The 12,166-nt window shown below is 37.9% G+C and overlaps 1 protein-coding gene and 1 non-coding gene across 10 annotated transcripts in view; both read left to right on the forward strand.

Moving 5' to 3' along the window:
- LYST (lysosomal trafficking regulator) overlaps window positions 1-12,166 on the forward strand; it is a 176,208-nt gene that overhangs the window by 138,600 nt on the left and 25,442 nt on the right. For all 9 annotated transcript variants that reach the window (XM_086382817.1, XM_086382820.1, XM_086382815.1 and 6 more), the window contains 4 exons: window positions 1,327-1,393; window positions 2,736-2,892; window positions 5,984-6,124; window positions 9,232-9,449. In XM_086382817.1, the coding sequence (XP_086238943.1) occupies window positions 1,327-1,393; window positions 2,736-2,892; window positions 5,984-6,124; window positions 9,232-9,449 (583 nt within the window). The remainder of the gene's footprint in view (window positions 1-1,326; window positions 1,394-2,735; window positions 2,893-5,983; window positions 6,125-9,231; window positions 9,450-12,166) is intronic.
- On the forward strand, window positions 3,052-3,124 carry TRNAK-CUU (transfer RNA lysine (anticodon CUU)). The gene has a single exon. It is a non-coding gene; the product is annotated as a tRNA-Lys (tRNA).

The following is a 12,166-nucleotide window of genomic DNA, read 5'->3' on the forward strand; positions in this document are numbered from 1 at the left end:
AGAATCAACCTAAATGTACAACACTGGGTTTGAGTAAATTGTTCTATATTGTAGTCGTTAAAAATGATACTGTAGAAATATATGTTATGGGGGGTTCTTTTTATTTTAAAGTGATATACATACACAAATAAGGAGGAAAACATACCTTTCCAGATATGTTGTAGTGATATATTGTGGTTGATTTTTGGTTTATTCTATTTGCCTCATCAATAACTTCTGATTTTCCATCCATAACAACATTACTTGTGTTCACAAAGAACTATTTATACTCTTTAGAAAAACTTGCATGCCAGGATCATGATTTCTTATATATTGAGTTGTGACTTTTTATCTATTCTATTGATATAAAACTGTTTTTACTTTTTAACAAAGTTTTTAGGATTATGAAAGTTTCAAAAATGAAATTAATGTGTTTTCTAATTGCTAATTTTAATATCCCTATGAAATAATTTTCCTCCAAAATAGATATATCCACCCTGGCTAAGCAGACCTGGTTTGGCATACTGAAATGTGAGCAAATCTTCATGTTGATCTAGTTGTGGCACCAGATGTTGAAACTCCAGGTGGCTCCATCCCAGTGCCAGACCAGAGGGCACCTCAGCCAGAGGAGCATGTCCATCTTTGTTGGATCTTGTTCTCTTGCTCTTTGATGGGCCACACAGACATGCTGCTTGACTCTGTAGCTTTTAAAAGTGGGGATTCACCCAGTTTTCCTGCCTCCCTGATACAGTGTAAACACCAGCACAGACATACACATGCTTACCCACATTCTCTCCACCATACACATAGCGTCACTCACTATGCATGAATTAGATAAAATGTTTATTTCATACTTGCACTCCAAATCTCAACATAGTCATTGTGAGCATGTGTTGTTTTTTTCAATTTTCACTAACCTAATAGTTACGTAACATCTTCTTATGATCATACTCCTGGCCAAACTGCCCTTCACTCTTCATTGCCTAACTGGGTGTAGGGTCAGGAAATGGGGACAGAAACTTCCAGGGAATCATCTGCCATGGGCAGCATCAGTTACGATTTGAGGAAGTAGAGGAACCAGGGAGAGGAGGGAGAAGCTCTTCTTGGTTACTTTTAAGTCAAAAATTCATAATTCCAATACGCATCTGTTTAGAAACATCCTGTCTTCACAGTTTATGAAATTATAATTGTGAATGGTGACTGTTAGTGGCAAAGCAACATGTGTAAGCACTAAAACAAGGGCCAAGTATCTTGTTGATCACTTATTTACTTGTACACATCTGAGGCAACTTAATTCTGACAGTATTAACCCACTTCCAATGTTTTCCATCATCCCTTCCTTTATAGAAATCTTTCCAAGCCCATAGCTGTGCAGTATAAAGAAAAAGAAGACCGTTATGTGGACACATACAAGGTATTTTCCATTTTTCCTTGTGTATTTTGATAAGTTAAAACTGGATTTTTGGTTATTGGACTTGTATTTTACCTAATTTTCAATGTATAGTATTGATTTTTCTGTTTCCCACTTCTGTATGCAACTGACAGGCAACTGGAAATCATTATGTGATTTTAAATATTGTTTTCTGTCTTAATTCTCTGAAAACACTTTGCCCCCCAAAATAAATACATTTATTGTTGTATAAATTGGAAGCTCATAATCCATTGTTACGTTCAAATGTATGAAATAATTATATTCCTTATAAAAATCACAAAAATGTCCAGGGACCTGCTGTTTATATTCCCTAGTGTTATATATAATAATATCAATATATTTGTAATTTACCATAACCCCTTGTTATTCATCTCAGCAAATTGTACACAGGTTTGTTAACAAAAAATACTGGATTTTAAAGTTTAAAATAGAAGTTAATTATCTATTTCCGTGAAATTAATGTTAATGGAATCCTGTTGGAAATTCAAAAAAACTCATTAGGCATATGTTGTATTCTTCACTCAGTATGAAGATAGGAGCAGCTGAAGCAGTTTTCTCATATTCACCATGTTATCTTATGTCAAAATTTCAGAAAGATCCCTCCAGGAATCTTAAAGCTGTCAATGCTTGATTCTTCTGTAGCTAAAAATGGGGCAGTGCTTATGGAAATCAAAAAGAAATGACTCCAGAAAATTCACTGTCACCTGACTTTATTAGAGACAGAAACTATGGGAGATGAAAATAGTGACAGATATTAAAACTTTGGTTGAGCTTCTTACTTTATGATGGGAAGATAAGAGTAGTTGAAGGATCACCAAATTCTTTTTTATTTCTGTGTAAGTCTACTGCAAAACAGCTATAAAATGTTATATTAAAGAATTTCAATAATGTGATACAGTTTTTACATTTCTCTTGCATTTCCTCTGTGAGAGAAGCATTTCTCTAAAGAACACAGCATTACGTTTTGAAGCCCTCTTAAAATGCAGACATCTCTGGTGAAAGTGGCAGTTCTTATTTGTTGATCAGTTTAAACATTATGAGCCATTAGTGGGGACCAGAGGGCTGAGAACCAACCCACTGAGAACAGCTGGGTTTTCTACGAGGGACTAAGAGGGTAAACGTGCAGACAGCCAAATGCTTCTCGAGTGGGCAGCCCTCACTGGGACACCAAGGAGGAGGCCCCCAGACACTCCAGAAGGCTGAGGGCAAGCTATGGAGGATGGCACCTAAGGGGCACTAGAGAAGGATGGCAAAGAAGATGAGTGAGGCTTCTCCAGCTCTACGTGGAGCTCACTATCACCAATTTGGTCCCCGTGTCCTTCAGTACCTGGAGGAGGAGTACCGCAAAGGAGCCCGGGAAGACGACCCTATGCCCCCGGTGCAGCCCTACCACTACGGCTCCCACTACTCCAACAGCGGCACTGTGCTTCACTTCCTGGTCAGAATGCCTCCTTTCACAAAGATGTTTTTAGCTTATCAAGGTAAGGATGGTTTTCTAACTGCCTCAAAGGTCAGATTGGTCATCAGGGGAAAACCAGTTTGCTGACATCCTGAGAATGTATTAAAACTAATCAAACCATAGGAAAAAGAATTCTGCTTACTTTCTGAACAAAAGTCTCTTTAAGATACCTGCTGGGACTTCCCTGGTGGTCTAGTGGCTAAGACTCTGCACTCTTAATGCAGGAAGCCTGGGTTCGATTCCTGGTCAGGGAACTAACTAGATCCCACATGCCTCAACTAAAAGATTCTGAATACCACAATGAAGATCGAAGATCCCAGGTGCAGTCCAATAAATTTAATTTTTTTTTAAAGAGAAACCTGCAGTAAGCCAAATCATCTCGATAATGTCTCAGATTTCAGCCTCAAATTGAACTTTTCTACATTTATAAAAATGCAATTCACTTTTTAAAAGTTAAGATATCATTCACATAGGAAAAACTTTACCCTCCCTTTTAAAGTTATGAATTCACTTTTTTAAAATGTTCAACTGAATGATTTCAGATAACCTGTTATCTTTGGCCCCCAAAGGGGAATTTTAAGTTGTCATCAGTAGGTGGCTATTAGGAGACCTGCACTGCCACCTCCACCATAGTAACCACCTAGGGAGTCATCTTCAGTGGCCGCCCACACACCTGAAGATGGCTTTGAAACCGGTGAATTTATTGCTTTGTGTGCAAGTAGGTTTCTAATGAGAACACTGATTTCTAGTGAGAAGTCCTGTCAGTTTCTCGTGAGTCAGTGGTACTAGCCCTGTAGTTGTTCCTCCTGGAACAGAATCCTTTGTGGAATCATTATCCATTCAATTACTCGACTCTTCTTGAACTTCTTTATGTATTTACACTCATATGCATGCAACCTCTTGGGGGAATAAATTTTGTATTCTGTAGACCACTTGGCCTGTGAAAGGGGCTTTCTTGTATTTGTCCCTCTTCTATTTGTCAGTACACAAAACAAATGTTGCATATGACAGCTGTTCAAATATTTGAATATTACTACCCTGCCTCCTCCTCCTCTCACTCTTGCTTATCCCTAGGCTAATTATCCGTAGTTAAGAGCCTCCTATATACAAGGCTTGCTGCAAGGAATGCAGAAATAAGTAAGACAGTTTTGTACTTATTTAAGCGATGTTTGCTCTGGTTTCCAAACCTGTCACTGTTCTGCTCATATTTCTGGATGTGTTCTGATTTGTGAATGCTGTTATTAAAAAGTAGCAGTCAGAATAAAAAAGGATATTTCAGGAATTCCCTGGCAGTCCTAGTGGTTAGGACTCCACACTTTCACTGCTGAGGGCACAGATTCAATCCCTGGTCAGGGGGCTAAGATCTGCAAGTCAGGTGGTACGGCCAAAAGAATAATAATAATAAAAATGAAAAACTATTTCAGATGTGGTTTGGGACAATGGCAGTATATAACAGAACTGTTATTGCCTTTCATTTCTTTTCATGTCGTCCAAGAATCTATTAATATAAAACTCTCAATCAACTATTATGCTAGGTTTTCTTCACTGTGTATTTAAGAATGATTTTTAAAAAAGACAACAGGGACTAGCTCAGTCCCCATTCTATTCTTCTGATTAATTTAAAATGATTTGTAATGGCATTTTAATTTATTTCTAGACTTCTCCTTTAATCCAGGGTTTCTCACTTTGGCACTGTAGTCATTCGGAGCTACATAGTTCTCTGTAATGGAGACTGACCTGTGCACTCTGGGACATTTAGCGGCATCCCTGGCCTTGACCTACTAGATGCCCATGGCATCCCTCACCAGCCATGAGAACCAAAAATGTCCCCTGGGAAGCAAAAGCGCTAAGTTAACAACTGCCACTTGAGTTCACACGTGTTCTAGATTATAGGAATTTGTAGTATTACTTTTTTAAAAAATCAAGAAACTACAGAGAATTTAAAAATTCAAACAGAAGCCTCAGTGTGTTTCTCCTGTTCCACAGTTCTGCGTATTGATTCCACCATAGCCTCACAGAATTGCCTTTAATTTTCCTAGATTCCATTTAGATTAATAACTTTTTATCCTGAGTGAGTTAGTACTTTTTTAAGTGGCCCTCCCTACTTTCTGAGAAAACAAAACAAAACAAAAAAATTTACAAACCTCATTTCATCCCAGATTTTATTTAGTGCCCAGCCAATTCTAACTGATTCAGCTGAATAGAGGAGAAAGTAGTAAAAGTGATAGAAAACATTGCTTGGCAAAGCAGGTCAGGCTTGGGGAAGATTTAGCATATTTAAAAAAAAATTGTGCCTTGCTTGATGCTGAAATTAGTCTCTGTCTCCAGGTGAAAAAATATGTTCAAATTCCGACAGGTTAGGGGAGTTTTAGATGGTACACATGGTGCCTAAGAAGAATCCACACTGCTGATGTTTTCAAGAGCTGGAGTTTAGATACCATTTCATATTCTAGGCTAGAAAGTCTGTTAACTGTTGACAGAAAAGACAGAATTGAAAGTCAGTCCTTGATTGTTAATAGTCTACACAAGGAAAGCTTAAAAGAATAACTATTAGTTTATTTTCATTCATAGGGAATTTTACTTATTTAGCTAAGAGTTAGAACATTTAAAAAGCAGTGCCCTTGTCACCCCAGAAAGAGAAAAGAAAAGAGAGAAGAAAAATAGTTTTACTGATTAGAGGTAAAGGGATAATTCTGCTTCTTGATGGGGTAAAAACTATTTTTACCTACTTGAATTTTAATTTTCCTTCCATATTTATTCATTCAATAAATAAATAATTATCTAGTTCCTAGAATGTGCTTGGTATAGTTGATATCCCAGGTGTCTGCTTTTATGGAACTTTCATTCTTCTTGGGCATATAGATATTTAATATTAATTAAACAAGTTATATAAATGTATCTAGTTATACGTGAAAGCATAATACAGTTTAAAAATAATACAGTCTCAAATTATGTAGAGTAATATTTATTTTCACAAACACAAATAACCTCTTTTACATTATGAACAAATAAAATCATTTTAATATTTTTGAAGTATTGAAAGTAAATTATAACAAGTTTCAAATGGAATCAAGTCTTTGTGTCTTAAGTGTGTTATTTGTATTTCTTTTTAGATCAAAGTTTTGACATTCCAGATAGAACTTTTCATTCTACGAATACAACTTGGCGCCTCTCATCTTTTGAGTCCATGACTGATGTGAAAGAACTTATCCCAGAGTTTTTCTATCTTCCAGAATTCTTAGTTAACCGTGAAGGTACAGCAATAAATCATTTATAATTTAAATTTCTTAGAGTTTGTACTTACTTTATAATTTTCCAAAAATAAAAATAGCTTTTGTAAGTTCTAAAATTTGAGACCCCAAATAAGAGAAATGCCTTTACTTACTAGGTATATAATTTTATTTCCAAATGAGCTTGAGGATTTTAAATATTAACTATGAAAGCATTTGTAAACATGTGTATTTTAATTTTGTTACAGAAATTGCTTTATTATTTTCTCTGATTATAAAAGTTGTAATATGCTGATTACTTTTAAAAGTCATGAATTTATTAAAGAACAATCTAAATTAACCAAATGTCAATGATTTTATGAGTAATGACCAAGTTAGAAGTAAAACACTCTGACTAGAGTTATTGAATAATGAAAAGTGACACTAGAAAATAAAATAAGATTTTCTGTGATGCCAGTGACCAACAGTCTCAGCTAATCATACCTGCTCTTTAATGTAAGATCAGTTAATCCTTTACAAGGTGTCTTTTCTTTCACTACCTAATTTCATATTTTTATGTGACTTTTAGGAATATGTGAAATTGAGAATTATATCTTTAGAGAAGTTAACGTGTTGGCCAATTACTTCAGAATTTTTTACTGTATTAACTAGCTTCTCTGAAGTTATTTAGATAATCACTAATAAATCTGTGCTGCTAATTACTTGGAGCATGTTTCATAGTGTTGCCCAAGTAAGGAATGCCTCAGTGAAATATCAACACCTTCAATTTGGGGTACCTGCCTTGTGGTTCCTGCCTCAGTTAGTCTGCTGCTTGTCTCCCTGTCCATGGTTTCTTATATGTATGTTCCCATTATATATGCTGCTGCTGCTGCTAAGTCGCTTCAGTCGTGTCCGACTCTTTGCAACCCCATCGACGGCAGCCCACCAGGCTCCCCGTCCCTGGGATTCTCCAAGGCAAGAACACTGGAGTGGGTTGCCATTTCCTTCTCCAGTGCATGAAAGTGAGAAGTGAAAGTGAAGTTGCTCAGTCATGTCCGACTCTTGGCGACCCCATGGACTGCAGCCCACCAGGCTCCTCCATCCATGGGATTTTCCAGGCAAGAGTACTGGAGTAGGGTGCCATTGCCTTCTCTGTCCCATTATCTATAGCTGTATAACAAATAACGCCCGTACTTAGTGACTCAAAACATTAAATGTATCACCCATGATAGTTTCTGCAGGTCAGAAATTCAGGAACAGCTCAGCCAGGTGGCTTTTGTGGTTTTGGCTCAGGGTCTCTTGTGCGGTTACATTCAGATTGGCTGCAGCAGGAACATCCAGGGAAACAGAGCAGCATGAGGCTGGCGGGCTGCTCCTTCTTTAGTGTCTGTAGTTTTCCTCGTGGTTTCTCCACATGGACTATTGTGGACTTCTTGCAGCATGCAGCCTCCGACATCCTAGTTGGCAACTCCGGGCTCCTAACACGAGTGGCCCAAGAGAGATGAGCAGAGGCTGCATGGCCTTTTCCAGCCTAGCCTTGGAGGCCACAGAGTGGCCTTCGAGTGCATTCTGCTTGGGAGGTAGTCACAAGGGCCTGCCCACATTCAAAAGGAAGGAGCATAGACTTTGCCACTTAATAGGGGAGTAGTGAGATTCTAGAAAAGCATGCACAGCAACGAGTGTTGTAATAGCCATTTTTGGAGAAGATAACTTGCCATAGCATACATCCTGCCATTTCCTATGAGCGTTCCTGTAGGCCTTTCATTGTACCTCCAGGTACCCGCTCTGAGTGAAGTGTCTACCCCTCTGATGTGTCCAGAGCCCCAGAAAGTTAGAAATGATTTGAGTTCATCGAGCCCCCTGCTGCTCACCCTCTCCTGCTCAACCCTTATATGCCTCATCACTACTGTTCAATCAGTTCAATCAGTGAGTCTCTGCTGCCTCCCTTGAAGCTGCCACACAGAGTCTGGAGGTGCTCAGCCAGTCCATTTTGACACTGTCACCCTGCAGCTGTCAGATGACTGCTGGGCTTTTTGAGGTGACCCTCACCCTCACCCCTTGTTAATTTTATATAAGCCCTTGGTTTATATTTCCTATCATATCATATCATTTCCAGGTACTTCCAAAATTAGTGAAGATCCTTCCAGTTGTTTTCACAAAAAGATCAAAAAGCAGTCAGACAGCAACTTACTTTCATATGGAGCATAATCAGCTTTTAAGAGGCTCTTTTAAATTTGTGTTCTGCTATGATGATCAGATTTTCTTTCCATAAAAAATAGCGCAAAAAATTTCTGTTCAAAGGTAACATTTCGTTTAGGATAATTTTTTTTAATTTTTTATTTAGTTTTCTAAACTGGAATATAATTGCTTTACAGTGTTGTGTTAGTGTCTGCTGTACAACATGAATCAGTTTTATGTATACATACATATATCCCTTCCCTCTCTAGGCTCCCTCCTACTCCTCCAGGATAATTTTTTTAAAGAAACACTTCTGAGATTTTTGTTTACACTAGCAGTCTAATGAGACAATTAGATAACACCTTATTTACATCACAGAACACCCCTCTTAATATGTTAAGTATAATTTTGTGTCTATGGGAATGCTTAGTGGAGATGAAATCAAAACAGACCTATAGATTTACCATAAAATAAATAGACTAAGTTCACTCTTGGAATGTATATACTTTGTTGAGTTTTTTAAATTGCAGAATGCTAATATTTACCACACAAGTAGCCTTAAATTTATTATGTATTAACACCAATAATTCTGAAATGCTTATATAAAAGCCTTCACTTTATTTTAATCAAGATTACAATTGAGATGTTTTCATACTTGGTGCATTTGAAGATTTGATAAGTGAAATATTAGAGTTAGCAGGCAGTGATTTTCTGCTTCTTTTCAATATAATATGAAGAGGTGGACAAGTAAATTTGAAAGATTTCAGATTCAGTTAGGATAGATAGTGTTGATCCATGCAGCTCTATGAGTCGTTAAGTCAGCAGGTGAGCAGCAGTGTTACTAACTTCTGGATGCTCCTTTTCCTGGTTATAACACACAATAGCTATTTCTGTGAACTCTTCAAGTCTGCTCAGTGGGCCAAAGGAAGCATGATTTGGAGGAGATAAACACTGATATTAATCTTCTCTTTTAGGTTTCGATTTTGGTGTGCGTCAGAACGGTGAGCGGGTTAATCACGTCAACCTCCCTCCTTGGGCACGTAACGATCCCCGTCTTTTTATCCTCATCCATCGACAGGCTCTAGAGTCTGACTACGTGTCCCAGAACATCTGTCAGTGGATTGACTTGGTATTCGGGTATAAACAAAAAGGGAAGGCCTCTGTCCAAGCCATCAATGTTTTTCATCCTGCTGTAAGTGACTCTTTTAAAATTCTGCATTTATATAAGGTAGAACCTGAGTATTTAAAAGTTAGACAGTTTCTTTATAATACTCAAGTTCAAGAGAATAATTGACAAAGACACGGAACTTGTCCAAGATTTTTTCAGGTTTATGTTTCACCTCTTTAAGAATAACTTAGATACTGTCTGTCAGAGATTCCCTAAGACCACTCCCAGGTTGGATGAGGACTTAAGAACTCAGCATACAGTTGTACTTACAGTGAAGGGTACAAAGCAAAAGCAGCAAAGGGAAAAGATACATGGGGCAGAGCTGGAGGGCACCAGGCACCAGCTTCCAAGAGACTTATCCCAGTGAGTCACAGAGAACTCACTCAGTTCCTCCAGCAACAAACTGACAGAATTAGGGCTGCCGTGCGGGGTTTTTATTGAGGACTGGTAATGTGGGCACCCTCTCATGTCCAGAAGTTCTGGGCCTCGGAAGGAAACCAGGTGTTCAAGATATGCCACATTGTCCAGCTTGGGTGCAGTGAACCACTTTTATCAGGTGAAAAAGGTAGAAACTCTTCTGAAATGCGTGTTCCCAGACAAGGCCAAGGACAGGCCTTCCAGACACACCTTCCCAAGGAGAGCAGTTCAGGCCTGCTGTGTAACTCTTTTCTGCACATCATCCTATATACATGTTCTGTTTTTAAATTGCATCCCCTTTCCTTATTGTACAAACAATATTTGTGCCTTGTTAGAATAATATCTAAGATACAGACTACAAAAGGAAGAAATTTTAAGATCAACTTTGATATCACCATCTAAAGATAAATATCAAACCACTTTCTTTTTCCTACACATATCACTTCATTTATATAATGATTTTATTTCTGTAATATTATCTTTTAAAAAATAATTTCATTTATTTATTTATGGCAGTGCTGGGTCTTCGCTACTGTGCAGGCTTTTCTCTAATCATGGAGAGCGGGGGCTACTCTCCAGTTTCTGTGTGCAGGCTTCTCGCTGCCGTGGCTTCTCTGGTTGCAGAGCTCGGGCTCCAGAGTATGCAGGCTTCGGTAGTTGTGGTGCACAGGCTTAGTTGCTCTGCGGCATGTGGGATCTTCCCTGGTCAGGGATCAAACCCTTGTCTCCTGCATTGGCAGGCAGATTCTTTAGCACTGAGGCACCAGGGAGACCCCCATTTATATAATAATATTAATGCTACTTATTATTCCAAAGTATGGATATCCGGTAATTTATTTAACTAGTCCCGTATTCTTGGATATTTCGTTAGTGTTCTTCTACTAAAAATAATATTCCTCCGATTATTTCTTTATGTACCGCTTTACTTCTTTGAGTTAAATTCCCAGAAGTCGAATTGTTACACTTTAATGTATATTTTTCAATGTTATTAGTCTACATTAAAAAAAAAAACAACTATCCTTTTCAGGAAGTTTTATTTTCCCAGGCTCTGGGGATGCAAAGGTGAATAAGATTCACACAGGGAGGGAAGATATATGAATGTCCAGTAAGCAAATGAAAAAAAGCTGTCATCTTTAGTCATCAGGGCTTTCCTGTGGCTCAGCAATAAAGAATCCACCTGCCAATGCAAAAGATGCAGGTTTGAACCCTGGGTCAGGAAGATCCCCTGGAGAAGGAAATGGCAACCCCTTCCAGTATTCTTGCCTGGGAAATCCCATGGACAGAGGAGCCTGGCGGGCTACAGTCCATGGGGTCGCAAAAGAGGCAGACATGACTTAGCATATATATCTTTATATATGCTAAGTCATGTCTTTAGTCATCAGGGAAATGCACATTAGAGCCACAGTGAGTTACCACTTTATATCATTGAGAATGACTCTAAATAAAAGACTAACAATTCCAGGTATTGAATAAATGGAATACTACTCAACAATAAAGAGGAAATGTTTTATGCTGACTGAAAGAAACCTGATCCACCCTGTATGAATCCACTCCATTTACCTGAAATTCTAGAACAAGGAAGATTAATCTCCTTCCTAGTGGTAGAAATCAGAACAATAGTTGCCTCCAGGGAGTAGGGTATTGACTGCCTAAAGGACATCAGGGAACTTTCTGGGTGATAGAAATGCTCTGTACCTTGATTTTCATGATGGTTCCATCAGATGGTACTTTAAAAATCTGTAGTGTTTTATTGTGTGTAAACTATACCTCTGTAGAAGTATATATGTAAGTTTTAAAGGTTTTAAAGACTGAGGTATAATTTTTAAGCTTCATATTTGATCTAAAATGTAACTTTAAAAGCAGTTAAGAGCTTCCCTGGTCGTCCAGGGGCTAAGACTCTGCGCTCCCAATGCAGTGGGCCTGGGTTTGATCCCTGGACAGGGAACTAGATCCCATATGCTGCAACTAAGACCCAGCACAGCTAAATAAAAATATAAGCAATTAAGTTCATTTTGTTGTACAGCAGAAACTAACACAACCTTGTAAAGCAATTTTACTCCAATACAAGTTAAAAGCAATTAAGAATTTGGACATTAACCTTAGTATACTCTGTGCCTATAATACTGGCACAAATTTTCAATTATTCTCATTTAAAATTCACATTAAAAGTATATGCATGCTAAAATATACCATTTAATTCTCATCTTACTAGATTTTTTCATTAATTCTTTGGGACTTTAGAGCTTTACAAAGGATAGAGTTGGTACCATTGTTCTAGAAATTTTAAATACATTTTATTTTTTTTGCCACATCCTTGCCCCCTG

The sequence above is a fragment of the Bos grunniens genome, chromosome 28 (genome assembly GCF_055505025.1).
Source record: "Bos grunniens cultivar Pamir isolate PY7600 chromosome 28, Bosgru_T2T1.0, whole genome shotgun sequence".
NCBI lineage: Eukaryota > Metazoa > Chordata > Mammalia > Artiodactyla > Bovidae > Bos > Bos grunniens.